At 44.7% G+C, this 18,862-nt stretch overlaps 1 protein-coding gene across 1 annotated transcript; it reads left to right on the forward strand.

Moving 5' to 3' along the window:
* Positions 1-3,148: 3,148 nt before the first annotated feature.
* LOC121549446 (collagen alpha-1(XIV) chain-like) lies at positions 3,149-13,926 on the forward strand. Its single transcript, XM_041861251.2, has 3 exons — positions 3,149-3,506; positions 12,001-12,137; positions 13,459-13,926. Exons 1-3 carry the CDS (start codon positions 3,149-3,151, stop codon positions 13,837-13,839), a joined length of 876 nt encoding a protein of 291 aa, XP_041717185.2. The 3' UTR covers positions 13,840-13,926.
* The last annotated feature ends 4,936 nt before the right edge of the window (positions 13,927-18,862 follow it).

Below are 18,862 nucleotides of genomic sequence, written 5' to 3' on the forward strand. Positions count from 1 at the left end.
TCATGAGTAAAAACAAACAAAATAGAATTATTATAAAATTGACTGTGTCCATAAAATGTATATAGTATGTACAGTGGGGAGAACAAGTGTCACACCCTGGCTCTGGGGACTCTATATGTTGAGCCAGGGTGTGTATATTCTATGTATTGTATTTCTGTGTTGGCCAGAGTGGTTCCCAATCAGAGGCACGAGTGTCAGCTGTTGCTGGTTGTCTCTGATTGGGAGCCATATTTATAAGAGGCTGTTTTCCCACAAGAGTTGTGGGATCTTGTTTCCGTTTGGTTTTGTTTCCGTGTTGGTTGTGTAAACTGTAGGACTGCACGTTTCGTTTGTTGTTTTGTTGTTTATATTATCACTAAAGATAATAAAGTTTAAGTATGTTTGCAACTAATGCTGTGCATTGGTCTACTCCGTATAACGATCGTGACAGAAGATCCCACCATACCAGGACCAAGCAGCGTGTCCAGGAGCAGGCGGCCTGGACATGGGAGGAAGCGCCGGGAAAGGAGCTGGAAAGGTTGGCGATGGCCCAGGTGGGCAAATCGTGGTCCTGGGAGGACATGCTCGGGGGCAAGGGGCCATGGGCTAAGATTAAGGCCCTGGCGAGAGAGGAGCAACGGCGTCAACAGTGTCGTCGTCGGACGGATGAGAGGCAACCCCAGAATTTTGTTAGGGGGGGGCACACGGCATGGGCGACTGGGCAGCAGGAGGCTGCCACAGGGCGAAATAGGAGACGAGGAGAGAAGGCCACCGGGTTACGGGAGCCATTGGTGAGAGGAGGGAAGGAAGTTGTAGAGGCACGGCGAGAGGTACTGAGGTGTATTGCCAGTCCGGTCCGGCCCGTTCCTGATCCCTGTTTAAGGCCAGTGGTGTGTGTTCCCAGTACGGTCCGGCCTGTTCCTGTTCCTCGCACCAAGCCTACGGTGTTGGCCAGAGTGGTTCCCAATCAGAGGCAACGAGTGTCAGCTGTTGCTGGTTGTCTCTGATTGGGAGCCATATTTATAGAGGCTGTTTTCCCACAAGAGTTGTGGGATCTTGTTTCCGTTTGGTTTGTTTCCGTGTTGGTTGTGTAAACCGTAGGACTGCACGTTTCGTTTGTTGTTTTGTTGTTTATATTATCACTAAAGATAATAAAGTTTAAGTATGTTTGCAACTAACGCTGCGCATTGGTCTACTCCATATAACAATCGTGACAACAAGTATTTGATACCCTGCCGATTTTGCAGGTTTTCCTACTTACTAAGCATGTAGAGGTCTGTACTTTTTATCATAGGTACACTTCAACTGTGAGAGATGGAATCTAAAACAAAAATCCAGAAAATCACATTGTATGATTTTTAAGTAATTAATTTGCATTTTACCGTAGGAAGGCAACAACCCAGCAGCAGGACTGTTACCTCTGCCTTTGTGCAAAGAGGAGCAGGAGGAGCACTGCCAGATCCCTGCAAAATGACCTCCAGCAGGCCACAAATGTGCATGTGTCTGCTCAAACGGTCAGAAACAGACTCCATGAGGGTGGTATGAGGGCCCGACGTCCACAGGTGGGGGTTGTGCTTACAGCCCAACACCGTGCAGGACGTTTGGCGTTTGCCAGAGAACACCAAGATTGGCAAATTCGCCACTGGCGCCCTGTGCTCTTCACAGATGAAAGCAGGTTCACACTGAGCACATGTGATAGACGTAACAGAGTCTGGAGACGCCGTGGAGAACGTTCTGCTGCCTGCAACATCCTCCAGCATGACCGGTTTGGCGGTGGGTCAGTCATGGTGTGGGGTGGCATTTCTTTGGGGGGCCGCACAGCCCTCCATGTGCTCGCCAGAGGTAGCCTGACTGCCATTAGGTACCGAGATGAGATCCTCAGACCCCTTGTGAGACCATATGCTGGTGCGGTTGGCCCTGGGTTCCTCCTAATGCAAGACAATGCTAGACCTCATGTGGCTGGAGTGTGTCAGCAGTTCCTGCAAGAGGAAGGCATTGATGCTATGGACTGGCCCGCCCGTTCCCCAGACCTGAATCCAATTGAGCACATATATATATATATATTTGCGATAGAAAAAATATATGGGGGATTGGAAGAGATGCAGACAATTACATTGATGGAAGTTAGAATCTAAACCTCAGGTGTCAGGTTGAATTGCAACGGTACTGGGGTAGTAGGCTATCTGAGTAGCTGATGATTGTATCCCTTTACTTTTTTTATGTTCTGGAGCAATTAGTCAGTGAAGTACGTGATCCCCTGTCGGGTGCTGGAAATTATATGTAACCAAAGCCTGTTCTTGACTTTGAGTAAAGATATCCAGTAGCCTAATACTGACAGTGTTGCATCATGGCTTGCCTCAAGGTGCTTCGTGGCGTTGAGTGGGAAACCTATGCTTGCCCAGTGACAATGATGACCTGACCTCATGTCTGGGCAATGACCGTGAGACAGCTAAGAGACAGCTAAGCTAAGGTACATATACGTTTGGTTTATTGGTGTATTGGTCATCATGCACAGTACTTTGGCTCTCATGGTACTGGTATTATGTTGTCCTAGCCTTTCTGAATACGCATGTCTTTTACCCCCAGAATAGTGGATGCTGCAGCTGTTGGCGTGGCAACAAATTCATCTGTCGCTGAGCAGAAAAGGGCAGACATGCTAAAATTACAAATGCCACCTGATTATGCCTGTGTGGCTGTGCATCAAAACAGTGGTTTTGTTTAAGAAACACATCACACATATGTAAGAAAAAATATATTATGCCTTTCCTCCAACCATAGCCAATGCGTCTTGCAGCTGAAATGACCCAAAATCTAAATAATGCTGCTCTGTAAACTGAAGAAGCCACGCTTACTGGTGGTGGAGGGACTAAGTATGACTTTACAAAGTAGTCAAGTGGATACAGATGGACAAACAGGACCCCTAAATACAAGATATCCCTGCGTGATATGCTTCAGGGACCAACTGAACATGGATGACTGACGGATTTGTTCACAAAAGTTGACAAGTTTAATCTACTTGATTTTATAAAGTTTATTGTCATTCCTAGTGAATTCACTCCACAATAATGAAGAGTGCCTCAGGAGAATATGTATGAAGTCATGGGGAAAATCGGTTTGAATTAAACACTGCATTCACTGTTTATATCTCTGTTTTTAAAGTAGGTCCATCATGTATCCCATTGTACTGTGCCAAGTCCCAGAGGAATTGCAGCGATCTGCAATCATTTTAGTAGGACTAAAAGCCAGCTCTCCAAGCCAGCTCTCCAAGCCAGCTCTCAAAGTCAGCTCTCAAAGCCAGCTCTCCAAGCCAGCTCTCAAAGTCAGCTCTCAAAGCCAGCTCTCCAAGCCAGCTCTCAAAGTCAGCTCTCAAAGCCAGCTCTCCAAGCCAGCTCTCAAAGTCAGCTCTCAAAGCCAGCTCTCCAAGCCAGCTCTCAAAGTCAGCTCTCAAAGCCAGCTCTCAAAGTCAGCTCTCAAAGCCAGCTCCCCAAGCCAGCTCTCCAAGCCAGCTCTCAAAGCCAGCTCTCAAAGTCAGCTCTCAAAGTCAGCTCTCAAAGTCAGCTCTCCAAGCCAGCTCTCCAAGCCAGCTCTCCAAGCCAGCTCTCCAAGCCAGCTCTCAAAGCCAGCTCCCCTAGAGCTCCCGTTCAACTGACAGTGGGTTTTTCTGCGTCAATTCCCAGAGATCTCTGCACCATACACACACATCATTAATGTAGCTAATTTTATCCTTGATAGACTCAATTAGCATTTACTTATTCACCACAGTGCCCCAGTGCAGTTTAGTTACCTACATGTTGTTTATCCATCCAGATTGAGATGTGTGAGATGAATAAAGACGTCTATGTGGTAATATGACGTGATTGACTGTAATGGAAATGGTTGCGCTGACTTGATTCCCAAATGTTCCGTAGTTCTCAAAAGAAATTCAGGTTCAAGGCTTGCCGCTATGCCAATGCATGTGTTAATGATCTGTGTGATAACTGATCCGTTTCACTAGGAGAGGCCCTGGGGACTCTACAGCTGCCGATGTTGTTTAGCCTGCCTGGATGGACACAGCAAGGAGAGTGGCTTATGCATAGCTCATAACAAGGTGTTATACATGTAGCTTAAAATGCATCGCGAAGAAGGTTACTTATAAGAAATGTTTTTGTTAGTTCTCGTTAAATGGTGAGCATCTCTGGGAGTATCTCAATAGTCTAAAGTGGCTTCCTCTCCTCATTTCCTCTCCATTAGATAGTAAAGGGTGCCTACAAGGAATGGGATGTCACCAGTTCAGTCCTTTCACATCAGTATAGATTATGGGAAAGACAAGGAGAGCTCGTCCTCTGTAGTTCAGTTGGTAGAACATGGTCCTCTGTAGTTCAGTTAGTAGAACATGCTCCTCTGTAGTTCAGTTAGTAGAACATGGTCCTCTGTAGTTCAGTTGGTAGAACATGGTCCTCTGTAGTTCAGTTAGTAGAACATGGTCCTCTGTAGTTCAGTTAGTAGAGCATGGTCCTCTGTAGTTCAGTTAGTAGAGCAAGGCGCTTGCAACGCCAGTTGTTTGATTCCCGGGACCACCCGTACCTAAAATGTATGCACACATGACCGTAAGTCGCTTTGGATAAAAGTGTTTGCTAAATGGCATTTATTATTATTATTATTATTATTATTATTATTTAATATTATTATTATTATTATTATATTATCTATCGTTTGAGTATAATACAGTTACAACATCACTCAAACACAACATTATTTCTTAGACCATAATATGGACCCATGCATAACTGTGACCATCTTGAGGCCATCTTTCCGCTAATGTTATGGAGCCTGAACAAAATGCATCTTGGTTCACAACAGATGCACACAGAGATGTGAACGTTTCATTGACCTGTGTAGATTCCTTTTACTGATGGCTTTTGGCACAAGATGTGTGAGCTCAGAGAAAAAAGGAACCTCAGAGTCAATGGACAAAGTCGTACATTTCCATGTGTGATGAGGAACTTCCACAAGCCATGGTAGGGAACATGTGGATTTGGTGCATAGGAAAACACAGATGGCGAACAGCTGAAGAGCCTCATTATACAATACTACAATACTACAATACTACAATACCATAATACTACAATACTACAATACTACAATACTACAATACCACAATAACACAATACCACAATACCACAATACTACAATACTACAATACTAAAATAATACAATAATACAATAATACAATAATACAATAATACAATAATACAATAATACAATACCATAATACCACAATACCACAATACCACAATACTACAATACTACAATACTACAATAATACGATACTACGATACTGCGATACTGCGATACTGCGATACTGCAATACTACAATACTACAATACTACAATACTACAATACTACATTACCACAATACTACAATACTATAATACTATAATACTACAATACAACAATACAACAATAACACAGTACTATAATACACAATACCACATCTGGAGAGAAATCACAGGGTTTCCAACAGTGGAGGCTGGTGGGAGGAGCTATAGGAGGACTCACTGTAATGGCTGGAATGGAATCAATGGAACGGTATCAAACACATCAAACATATGGAAACCACATGTTCAACTCCGTTCCATAAATTCCATTCCCGCCATTACAATGAGCCCGTCCACCTATAGCTCCTCCCACCAGCCTCCATTGGCTCCCCACTATTTAGCCAGCTAACTACTCAGCTTCCTCACACTCAATGGAGAAACCTATCAGCTGCTCCTACCATTGGCACTGAAGGGCTATTTGGAGCATATTACAGCATGCAATACAAGCAAAAAGACGCTTGTGGTTGTGAAGAAATAGGTGGAACCAAAAGGGTTCTACCTGGAACCAAAAAGGGCTCTACCTGGCACCAAAAGGGTTCTACCTGGCACCAAAATGGTTCTACCTGGCACCAAAAGGGTTCTACCTGGCACCAAAAGGGTTCTACCTGGCACCAAAAGGGTTCTACCTGGCACCAAAAGGGTTCTACCTGGCACCAAAAGGGTTCTACCTGGCACCAAAAGGGTTATTCAAAGGGTTTTCCTATAGGGACAGCTGAATAAACCTTTTTGTTCTAGATAGCACCTTTTTTTCTAAGAGCGTACGTCACGTGCACCGGGCCAGTGAAGTAAGGGTTGATTAGCAGTGAGTGGGGATAAACAAACATTATTCATTGTCCTTGCAAAACGGGACTAATGGGAAAAGCCTTGTAATAGATTAGGATGTCAGTCAGAAGATGATGGGTCAAGACAGGACATTTGGAAAGTGTTCTTGGAGGTGGATATGGCTACTCAAAATGACTCAAAGAGGCCACAATTCATTGATATGTTTTATTTTAATGGCTGATTTACAGTTATGATGCTATGATTATCACTGATGGAGGATTTGCAGGTTTAGTGGCACCATCACTGTAGTAAGATGAAGGAAAACACTGCAAAGGGCTGATTTACGAGGGAGTTAATGTCCCTGGGAATGTCCTGAGTGCCCTTTCCCTCTCCTAGGACCTGCAGTTAAAGCCAGGCTGTAATATTTTACTCCCTCTACTACCATTTTACAAGAGCGCTGGAGAAGTGAATAGAGGCCAGCATTGGACACGCTGCAATAGTGAATAGTGGCCAGCATTTGACATGCTGGGTAGTGAATGGAGGCCAGCCATTGGACAAGCTGAAATAGTGAACGGAGCCCAGCCATTGGACATGCTGGGTAGTGAACGGAGGCCAGCCATTGGACATGCTGGGGTAGTGAACGGAGGCCAGCCATTGGACATGCTGGGTAGTGAACGGAGGCCAGCCATTGGACATGCTGGGTAGTGAACGGAGGCCAGCCATTGGACATGCTTGAGTAGTGAACGGAGCCCAGCCATTGGACACGCTGGAGTAGTGAATGGAGTCCAGCCATTGGACATGCTGGGTAGTGAACGGAGGCCAGCCATTGGACACGCTGGAGTAGTGAACGGAGCCCAGCCATTGGACACGCTGGAGTAGTGAACGGAGCCCAGCCATTGGACACGCTGGAGTAGTGAACGGAGCCCAGCCATTGGACACGTTTGTCCCGTTTCTCCTCCACTCGGCTTTACCTCTGTGCCTGATGCTTGAACTCAGTCCAATCCTTCACCTTAAATAACTCAACCATCTTGAGAGCCTGAGAGCTGCATATCCCTGTGACTCAGAACATACTTGTTAACAAACATATTTTTCACTCTGTGCCGTTTCTAGGCATTAAGTGACATAAGTGACCGCTAGGGGGCCCCCAACCAAATCTTTATTTTTTATATATTTTTTTGGAAAGTCGGTCAGTGTCTTGTTAGTTAGAATAGTAGAATACACAACGGGCAATTTCGAAATTTGGTAGTGCATTAGAAGTTTTCCTCTTGTTAGTCACTGGCAGTCACTCAATTATCCCATGTCAGCTAAGATTTTAAAGATTGCTGGATAAATTAGCCTAGCCACCTATCTAAGGCACGTGCCCAGGGACCCTAACTTCCAGGGGTCCCCCTTTGATTTGGCTAGTCACTCTAAATCAGTTATCATATAAACATGGCAAAAGTCATGGCAAAATGTGTAGAACTGCAGGAAATTACCTTTAAAACTGCAAATATTTCTGACCCCGACAAGAGGGGGGCCACTAAAATGTTTTGCCCGCGAGGTGGGGGGGCCTTCAAAAAAATCTCACTTAGGGCCCCCAAAACTCTACAAATGGCCCTGTATTCACCTGTTCTCAAGGCTGTAAAGCAGTTTGGCTCATTGCTGAAATAAATTGCTCAAAACCAGTTTGAAGCAGACTTAAAAGAAGAGAATGTTTATTGACAGTCAAAGTGGAGGAGCGGGTGTTGTGTTCTCCAGCGTTCTGTCTATATTGTTATTTACTTTGGCCGAGGGCTGTGGTCGGTGGGGCAGACCGTACGTCTTATAGAAGGACCCCACAAAACAGACCACACGTCTTATAGAAGGACCCCACAAAACAGACCGTACGTCTTATAGAGGGACCCCACAAAACAGACCGCACGTCTTATAGAGGGACCCCACAAAACAGACCGTACGTCTTATAGAAGTACAACACAAAACAGACCATACGTCTTATAGAGGGACCCCACAAAACAGACCACGTCTTATAGAGGGACCCCACAAACCAGACCACACGTCTTATGACAGGACCCCACAAAACAGAACGCACGTCTTATGGCAGGAACCCACAAAACAGACCGCACGTCTTATAAAGGGACACCACAAAACAGATGGTACGTCTTATAGAAGGATCCCACAAAACAGACCGTAAGTCTTATAGAAGGACCCCACAAAACAGACCGTAAGTCTTATAGAAGGATCCCACAAAACAGACCGTAAGTCTTATAGAAGGACCCCACAAAACAGACCGTAAGTCTTATAGAAGGATCCCACAAAACAGACCGTAAGTCTTATAGAAGGACCCCACAAAACAGACCGTACGTCTTATAGAAGGACCCCACAAAACAGACAATACATCTTATAGAAGGACCACACAAAACAGACAATACGTCTTATAGAGGGACCCCACAAAACAGACCGTAAGTCTTATAGAAGGACCCCACAAAACAGACCGTACGTCTTATAGAAGAACCCCACAAAATAGACCACAGGTCTTATAGCAGGACCCCACAAAACAGAATGCACGTCTCATGGCAGGACCCCACAAAACAGACCACACGTCTCATGGCAGGACCGCACCAAACAGACCACACGTCTTATGACAGGACCCCACAAAACAGACCACGTCTTATGGCAGGACCCCACAAAACAGACCACACTTCTTATGGCAGGACCCCACAAAACAGACCACACGTCTTATGATTGGACCCCACATAACAGACCACATGTCTTATGACAGGACCCCACAAAACAGACCACACGTCTTATGACAGGACCCCACAAAACAGACCACGTCTTATGGCAGGACCCCACAAAACAGAACACGTCTTATGGCAGGACTCCACAAAACAGACCACAAGTCTTATGACAGGACCCCACAAAATAGACCACAGGTCTTATAGAGGGACCCCACAAAACAGACAATACGTCTTAAAGAGGGACCCACAAAACAGACCGTAAGTCTTATAGAAGGATCCCACAAAACAGACCGTAAGTCTTATAGAAGGACCCCACAAAACAGACCGTAAGTCTTATAGAAGGATCCCACAAAACAGACCGTAAGTCTTATAGAAGGACCCCACAAAACAGACCGTAAGTCTTATAGAAGGATCCCACAAAACAGACCGTAAGTCTTATAGAAGGACCCCACAAAACAGACTGTACGTCTTATAGAAGGACCCCACAAAACAGACAATACATCTTATAGAAGGACCACACAAAACAGACCACAGATCTTATAGCAGGACCCCACAAAAAATAATGCACGTCTCATGGCAGGACCCCACGTAACAGACAACACGTCTTATGACAGGACCCCACAAAACAGACCACGTCTTATGGCAGGACCCCACAAAACAGACCACACTTCTTATGGCAGGACCCCACAAAACAGACCACACGTCTTATGATTGGACCCCACATAACAGACCACATGTCTTATGACAGGACCCCACAAAACAGACCACACGTCTTATGACAGGACCCCACAAAACAGACCACGTCTTATGGCAGGACTCCACAAAACAGACCACAAGTCTCATGGCAGGACCCCACAACACAGACCTCGTCTTATGACAGGACCCCACAAAACAGACCGCACATCTTATGGCATAACGAAAAAAATTCTCCCTTACCAAGAATATTTTCAGAAGGGTCCGGGAAGAAACAAAGTGAGATTTTGGGTTTTGACAAGGGAGAGAGTTTTGGTTTTCAACCCATGGCTCGTACAAGTCCAATTTCCTGACATGCTGTTTAATTTATGTCCTTTTTATGTACATGATTTAGACTTTGCCTGTTTGCTCCTCTGATGCATGTGTCCCACACGTTGCATGCAACATAACAGAGATGAAAGCAAGTGGAGTTGAGAAATAAAACATGCTCTCTTGTAAAAAGAGACAGCAGACAGTAGAAAAGTCGTACGACCGTGTGGGAGTACCACAGGCCCGTTAGAGACAGCAATAGTGTTAGGCATTTTAGTGACAGTTAAATTCACTGGCCACTGTAGGTTAAGAATGCTCTTTTGTGTTTTGACAGCGTATGGCAGGTTTCTACATAGGATTTCGGTTGGAAAATGCAGCATATTCAGGTCTGAAATGACAGCGTTGATATCCAAAAACAGCGTCTTAGTTAGAGCTTACTTCAACTCATTGATATACTGTATCACTCCATATACTGTATCACTCCATATACTGTATCACTCCATATACTATATCACTCCATATACTGTATCACTCCATATACTGTATCACTCCATATACTGTATCACTCCATATACTGTATCACTACATATACTGTATCACTCCATATACTATATCACTCCATATACTGTATCACTCCATATACTGTATCACTCCATATACTATATCACTCCATATACTATATCACTCCATATACTGTATCACTCCATATACTGTATCACTCCATATACTGTATCACTCCATATACTGTATCACTACATATACTGTATCACTCCATATACTATATCACTCCATATACTGTATCACTCCATATACTGTATCACTCCATATACTATATCACTCCATATACTATATCACTCCATATACTGTATCACTCCATACTGTAACTATATCATCCATATACTGTATCACTCCATATACTGTATCACTCCATATACTATATCACTCCATATACTATATCACTCCATATACTATATCACTCCATATACTGTATCACTCCATATACTGTATCACTCCATATACTGTATCACTCCATATACTTTATCACTGCATATACTATATCACTCCATATACTGTATCACTCCATATACTGTATCACTCCATATACTATATCACTCCATATACTGTATCACTCCATATACTGTATCACTCCATATACTATATCACTCCACCATATACTGTATCACTGCATATACTGTATCACTCCATATACTTTATCACTGCATATACTGTATCACTACATATACTTTATCACTGCATATACTGTATCACTACATATACTTTATCACTCCATATACTGTATCACTCCATATACTGTATCACTCCATATACTATATCACTCCACCATATACTGTATCACTGCATATACTGTATCACTCCATATACTTTATCACTGCATATACTGTATCACTACATATACTTTATCACTGCATATACTGTATCACTCCATATACTATATCACTCCATATACTATATCACTCCATATACTATATCACTCCATATACTGTATCACTGCATATACTGTATCACTCCATATACTTTATCACTGCATATACTGTATCACTACATATACTTTATCACTGCATATACTGTATCACTGCTGTTTGCTCTTGACGTTTTACGTCGACATTCTCTGATCCGAAATCCAATCTGTTGATTTACTACATTACTGTAAATTATTAAACACGGATGCATTTCGTAACTGTGAAAGTATTCATTTTAGACTGTGAAGACTGAACCGGGACACCTGTTAAAGAACAATGGTGTGGACATAGAGGTCACTGACGACGCCGCTGTTCCTGACATCCTCTGTAGCTCAGCTGGTAGAGCACGGCGCTTGTAACGCCAGGGTAGTGGGTTCGACCCCCGCGACCACCCATACGTAAAAATGTATGCACGCATGACTGTAAGTCGCTTTGGATAAAAGCGTCTGCTAAATGGCATGTTATATATTATACAGGAGGATGATATCCCAGCTGGTATGTACTGTATGTCTACATGTGGTATGTCTAATATGTTGTGCATGCAGGTTATCCTTGCCTTTCAAATTAGTAATGACATGTTTGAAGCTAAATATGGAAGGGTTTGACATTGTACCATGATCATATCTTGTTTTGTGTGTGTGTGTGTGTGTGTGTGTGTGTGTGTGTCTGTGTGTGCCCTCTGTGACCTCCCCCTCCCCCCAGGCTGCAGCACGGCGGTGAATGACCTGGTCTACATCACAGATCGCTCCTGGTGCGTGGGCCACAGCGACTTCCAAAAGGCCAAGAACTGGCTCGTCAACATCACCAGCGGCTTCGACGTCAGTTCCCACTACTCCCAGGTCAGACATACAGTATAACCGATTTATACAACGGGTGGGTCTAATTCTGAATGCTGATTGGTTAAAACCGCATTCCAGCCGGTGTCTATTCCATAAGTTACCACCTGCTAAATCTATGACGCTAAAATGCCTATTTACTCTGTTCCATCTGACTGCGCAATCCACTGTCTCATTAGCCCAGCCAGGCAATGTATAAACTTGATCTCCACTATAAAAAGCATCTAGACATTATCTCACATTTCTTTTAGACTAACATTTAGTTTTCAACAGCGGAGATTTGTATAAACCTTGCGGTCTGTCTCTCCGTCATTTGCAACATTGTTTCAATATTCAAATTAGATCTACAGCTGTCCCATAGTAATGAACGTGTCAGGAGTCGGGACGAGACAGACAGGCAGGCAGCGTTTCTCAGCCAGTTGAAATCATGAATCAGCTGGCATCGTTTTTATGGATATATACAAAGAAATGTCAATGGAAAAAAAGGTATAATGAAACGAAGTGCAGCTAGTTTGCATCTTTCCAGCTTCAGTTTGAAGTGATTGTGTTAGCTGTGCCAGGCGAAATCGCGCGTCATTAGCTCATTGTTATGGATGTAAAACAGCTTAAACAAATGCAAATGCATCTACTTTGCTATTATTCTGGCTGCACTTTTTGACGTGACTGTAAGTTAGCCGTAGTTGGATAGCTAGCAAGCAAGGGATAAGAACGTTGCCAGCCAGTATGGCAATGGAACATTTAGAACGAACAACTGGGTCGCGTCCATAGATACAGAACAAAAAGACTGAATGACTGGGTTGCGTCTCTAGCAACCGAACCGATAGAACGAACGACCAGCCGGCTTGGGGAGCAACCCTAGATTTGTGTCGGGACTATATCTTGTGGAAGGATGAAATAATATAAATAAATTAATCGAAATAAAGTTTTTAATGAAATTATGTCAATCATTATTTGAATATGTTGGTAACCCGTTGTATAAAGGTGATAATGCCCTTGAAGCCGGTGTTGGGAGGATATATTGGCACGGTTTGCCTACCCTCGACTTCGTCTCGGGCCTAACAACACCCGTACCAATATATCCTCCAAACACCGGCTTCGAGGACATTATCACTTAAATATCACCGCAAGTGACATACTGTATAACTAGTATATCAGCAGCGGTTGTAGGGATATTTTCATAGTCATTTTGAGAACAGGCTAACTAATAAATCCGTTTTGATTACGCTAACTTCGTTATCAGTCATCACTCAATACAGTGGTGACATGTAACTACAATGGTTAAATGTAACTTCTTTGACATTGTAATGAGACCATGTTGAACCAGGTGGCCGTGGTGCAGCGCAGCAACACCCCTTACCTGGAGGTATCCCTGGGGAAGCACCGGGGTGGTCCGGACCTCATCCAGGCCATCGAGGGATTCAGCTATCTAGGCGGGGACACCCAGACGGGCCAAGCAATCAAGTTTGCCGTGGATCACGTGTTCCCATCCTCGCAGCGTGCCAGTGCCGTCAAGATCCGCATCGCGGTGGTTAAGACAGATGCGAAGTCCCAGGACGATGTGATGGATGCCAGTGTGGAGGCGCGGGCGCAAGGGCGTCATCGTGTTCGCCGTGGGCGTGGGCAGCGAGATCACCACCTCGGAGCTTGTGTCCATTGCCAACAAGCCGGCGAGTACCTACGTGCTATACGCCGACGACTACGCTAACATAGGCCGCATCCGAGTCTCTATGGAGCAGAGGTTGTGTGAGGGTGAGTTAGTGTAGAGGCGGGGTGAGGGTGAGTTAGTGTAGAGGCTGGGTGAGGGTGAGTTAGTGTAGAGGCTGGGTGAGGGTGAGTTAGTGTAGAGACTGGGTGTGTTAGTGTAGAGGCTGGGAGAGTTAGTGTAGAGGCTGGGTGAGTTAGTGTAGAGGCTGGTGAGGGTAAGTTAGTGTAGATGCTGGGTGAGTTAGTGTAGAGGCTGGGTGAGTTAGTGTAGAGGCTGGGTGAGGGTGAGTTAGTGTAGAGGCTGGGTGAGGGTGAGTTAGTGTAGAGGCTGGGTGAGGGGTGATTAGTGTAGAGGCTGGGTGAGTTAGTGTAGAGGCTGGGTGAGGGTGAGTTAGTGTAGAGACTGGGTGAGTTAGTGTAAAGGCTGGGTGAGTTAGTGTAGAGGATGGGTGAGGGTGAGTTAGTGTAGAGGCTGGGTGAGGGTGAGTTAGTGTAGAGGCTGGGTGAGGGTGATTAGTGTAGAGGCTGGGTGAGTTAGTGTAGAGGCTGGGTGAGGGTGAGTTAGTGTAGAGACTGGGTGAGTTAGTGTAAAGGCTGGGTGAGTTAGTGTAGAGGATGGGTGAGGGTGAGTTAGTGTAGAGGCTGGGTGAGTTAGTGTAGAGGCTGGGTGAGGGTGAGTTAGTGTAGAGGCTGGGTGAGGGTGAGTTAGTGTAGAGACTGGGTGTGTTAGTGTAGTGCAGTCCTTCTCAAATAGTGGGGCGCGCCCCCCTGGGGGGGCTCGGAGCGATGCCAGTGGGGGGCGCATGTGACCCCGGGGAACATGCTTTTTTTTTGCCGCAGGGAGTAGGTTTTTTTTGCACGGAACAAGAGCACACAGCACAGAGCAGGAGATATGAAGAGCAGATAACAAACCCTTAAGAGACACCATGGAAAAAAATTCAACAGGGATGAAAAGAAAGGCGGAGAGAGACGGAGATAATGAGACTCCCGAAAGCTAAGACAAGGAAATATGACGAAGCGTATGTAGCGCTTGGCTTCACTTCGACTACGGTGGGAGACGAGGAAAGACCGGTATGTTTACTGTGTCTAAAAATGTTGGCAGTGGACAGCATGAAGCCAAATAAATTAAGGCGTCACTTAAAGACATTACACCCCAATCACGCTGATACACCCCAATCACCAGACCACTAAAAACAAGAGTCTTCTCTGCTATCTGTGAGGAGATGGGAGCTGAACATCAAGCTGTGCTGTTTCACAGTGAAGCAAGGTGGCTGTCACGAGGAAAAGTCTTGTCCCGAGTTTTTGAGCTCAGAGAGCAGATAAGAATTTTTTCGGAGCAGGAGCACAAGTATGACATCGCAGAAAAATGTAGTGATGAGAACTTCCTGGCAAAACTGGCCTACCTGAGTGACATATTTGGAAAGCTAAATGAACTAAATCTACAGCTTCAAGGGAAAGATAAACACCTCCCTCAGGTCACAGACAAGGTCAGCTCTTTCACTCGAACGCTTGCAATGTGGGGCAGGCGACTTGATGAAGGAAATACTGATTCATTCGAGAACCTGCATGAATTTGTTGACACTACTGACTATGATGCCACCTCAGTGATTCCATATATTAAGGAGCATATTTCATCACTGATGGGATTCTTTAAAAAGTACTTCCCTGAAAACAGTTCCCAATATGACTGGGTGAGAGATCCTTTCAATGCACCAGCTCCAACTGGTTTCAGCTCTGCAGAGGAGGACCAGTTCATTGATATGACGTCTGACTCCACATTGAGACTGAGGTTCACATCACAGACACTGAGTGAATTCTGGCTGAGTGTAGAGAGGCAGTATCCACTCTTAGGGCAGAGGGCCATGGGCATTCTTCTTCCTTTTGCAACATATTATCTTTGTGAGATTGGCTTCTCTGCTGTTGCTGCCCTGAAGACCAAGTACAGGTCCCAACTAAACATTGAGCAGGAGCTGAGAGTTGCAGTATCATGCTTGGCCCCGTGTAGCTCAGTTGGTAGAGCATGGCGCTTGCAACGCCAGGGTAGTGGGTTCGTTTCCCACGGGGGGCCAGTATGAAAATGTATGCACTCACTAACTGTTAGTCGCTCTGGATAAGAGCGTCTGCTAAATGACTAAAATGTAAATGTAATGCTTCAAACCCCGCTTCGAAAAGCTGTGCACTGCAAAATGTGCTCATTGTAGCCATTAATCCTGACTTCCTAATTTTTATAAAAAAATCAGCACAAATTGTTTTATTCAGTTTTGTTTTATAGGTCAAAGTGTTTCATATATTGTGCTCCTGATTTAATGTTGCTGATCAATTTGAATTTATTATTATTTATTGATTATATTTAATTTTGTTTTTCAGTATCAAATGGTCAAAAATGTTTACAGTTTAAATAAGGTTTGAATTTTTTATTTTATTTCAGGCAAATTGATGAACTTTAAGTATTTTCTGTTACAGACTAAAAACAATGTTAACAAAGTTATTCTTTGTTGTAAGTTGATCTATATTACTTTTTTTTTTTTTTTTTCTTTAATGTTAATAAGGATACAATGTTATGCAGAGGTGTACTTATAACAATTTTATAGACAAATGAGGGGCGCAAAATGGGGGGCGCAAAATGTTTACTCCTTCCTAGGGGGGGGGCGTAACAGAAAATAATTGAGAAGCACTGGTGTAGTGGCTGGGGTAGTTAGTGTAGAGGCTGGGTGAGTTAGTGTAGAGGCTGGGTGAGTTAGTGTAGAGGCTGGATGAGTTAGTGTAGAGACTGGGTGAGGGTGAGTTAGTGTAGAGGCTGGGTGAGTTAGTGTAGAGGCTGGGTGAGTTAGTGTAGAGGCTGGGTGAGGGTGAGTTAGTATAGAGACTGGGTGAGGGTGAGTTAGTGTAGAGGCTGGGTGAGTTAGTGTAGAGGCTGGGTGAGTTAGTGTAGAGACTGGGTGAGTTAGTGTAGAGACTGGGTGAGAGTGAGTTAGTGTAGAGGCTGGGTGGGTTAGTGTAGAGGCTGGGTGAGTTAGTGTAGAGGCTGGGTGAGTTAGTGTAGAGACTGGGTGAGTTAGTGTAGAGGCTGGGTGAGGGTGAGTTAGTGTAGAGGCTGGGGGAGTTAGTGTAGAGGCGGGGGTGAGGGTGAGTTAGTCAGTAGTGTAGAGGCTGGGTGAGGTAGAGTGTAGAGGCTGGGTGAGTTAGTGTAGAGACTGGGTGAGTTAGTGTAGAGGCTGGGTGAGGGGTGAGTTAGTGTAGAGGCTGGGTGAGTTAGTGTAGAGGCTGGGAGGAGTTAGTGGTAGAGGTGGGGTGAGCTGAGGCAGTGTAGAGGTGGGTGAGGGTGAGCAGTGCAGAGGCCGGGTGAGCTAGTTAGAGGCTGGGTGAGGGTGAGTTAGGTGGGAGAGGGGGTGAGGATTAGTAGAGATGGGGAAGTGGAGAGGGGGTGAGGTGAATTAGTATAAAGGTGGGTGAGTTAGCAGAGAGGCTGGGTGAGGGTGAGTTAATGTAAAGGCTGGGTGAGTTAGTGAGAGGCTGGGTGAGGGTGAGTTAGGCAGAGCAGGGGGTGAGTTAATGCAGAGGCTGCAGGCAGCTAGGTGCAGGGAGGCTGTGAGGTGAGCAGTGCAAGGAGCTAGGTGTAGAGGCTGGTGAGGGTGAGTGAGCAGGAGGTGGGTGACTCCACATTGAGACTGTTCATCACAGACACTGAGTGAATTCTGGCTGAGTGTAGAGAGGCAGTATCCACTCTTAGGGCAGAGGGCCATGGGCATTCTTCTTCCTTTTTAACATATTATCTTTGTGAGATTGGCTTCTCTGCTGTTGCTGCCCTGAAGACCAAGTTCAGGTCCCAACTAAACATTGAGCAGGAGCTGAGAGTTGCAGTATCCTGCTTGGCCCCGTGTAGCTCAGTTGGTAGAGCATGGCGCTTGCAACGCCAGGGTAGTGGGTTCGTTTCCCGGGGGCCAGTATGAAAATGTATGCACTCACTAACTGTTAAGTCGCTCTGGATAAGAGCGTCTGCTAAATGACTAAAATGTAAATGTAATGCTTCAAACCCCCGCTAAAAGCTGTGCACTGCAAAAATGTGCTCATTGTAGCCATTAATCCTGACTTCCTAATTTTTTATAAAAAATCAGCACAAATTGTTTTATTCAGTTTTGTTTTATAGGTCAAAGTGTTTCATATATTGTGCTCCTGATTTAATGTTGCTGATCAATTTGAATTTATTATTATTTATTGATTATATTTAATTTTGTTTTTCAGTATCAAATGGTCAAAAATGTTTACAGTTTAAATAAGGTTTGAATTTTTTATTTTATTTCAGGCAAATTGATGAACTTTAAGTATTTTCTGTTACAGACTAAAAACAATGTTAACAAAGTTATTCTTTGTTGTAAGTTGATCTATATTACTTTTTTTTTTTTTTTTTCTTTAATGTTAATAAGGATACAATGTTATGCAGAGGTGTACTTATAACAATTTTATAGACAAATGAGGCGCAAAATGAGGGCGCAAAATGTTTACTCCCTTCCTAGGGGGCGTAACAGAAAATAATTGAGAAGCACTGGTGTAGTGGCTGGGGTAGTTAGTGTAGAGGCTGGGTGAGTTAGTGTAGAGGCTGGGTGAGTTAGTGTAGAGGCTGGATGAGTTAGTGTAGAGACTGGGTGAGGGTGAGTTAGTGTAGAGGCTGGGTGAGTTAGTGTAGAGGCTGGGGGTGAGTTGTAGTAGAGGCTGGGTGAGGGTGAGTTAGTATAGAGACTGGGTGAGGGTGAGTTAGTGTAGAGGCTGGGTGAGTTAGTGTAGAGGCTGGGTGAGTTAGTGTAGAGACTGGGTGAGTTAGTGTAGAGACTGGGTGAGAGTGAGTTAGTGTAGAGGCTGGGTGGGTTAGTGTAGAGGCTGGGTGAGTTAGTGTAGAGGCTGGGTGAGTTAGTGTAGAGACTGGGTGAGTTAGTGTAGAGGCTGGGTGAGGGTGAGTTAGTGTAGAGGCTGGGGGAGTTAGTGTAGAGGCGGGGTGAGGGTGAGTTAGTGTAGAGGCTGGGTGAGTT

The sequence above is a fragment of the Coregonus clupeaformis genome, chromosome 34 (genome assembly GCF_020615455.1).
Source record: "Coregonus clupeaformis isolate EN_2021a chromosome 34, ASM2061545v1, whole genome shotgun sequence".
Lineage (NCBI taxonomy): Eukaryota > Metazoa > Chordata > Actinopteri > Salmoniformes > Salmonidae > Coregonus > Coregonus clupeaformis.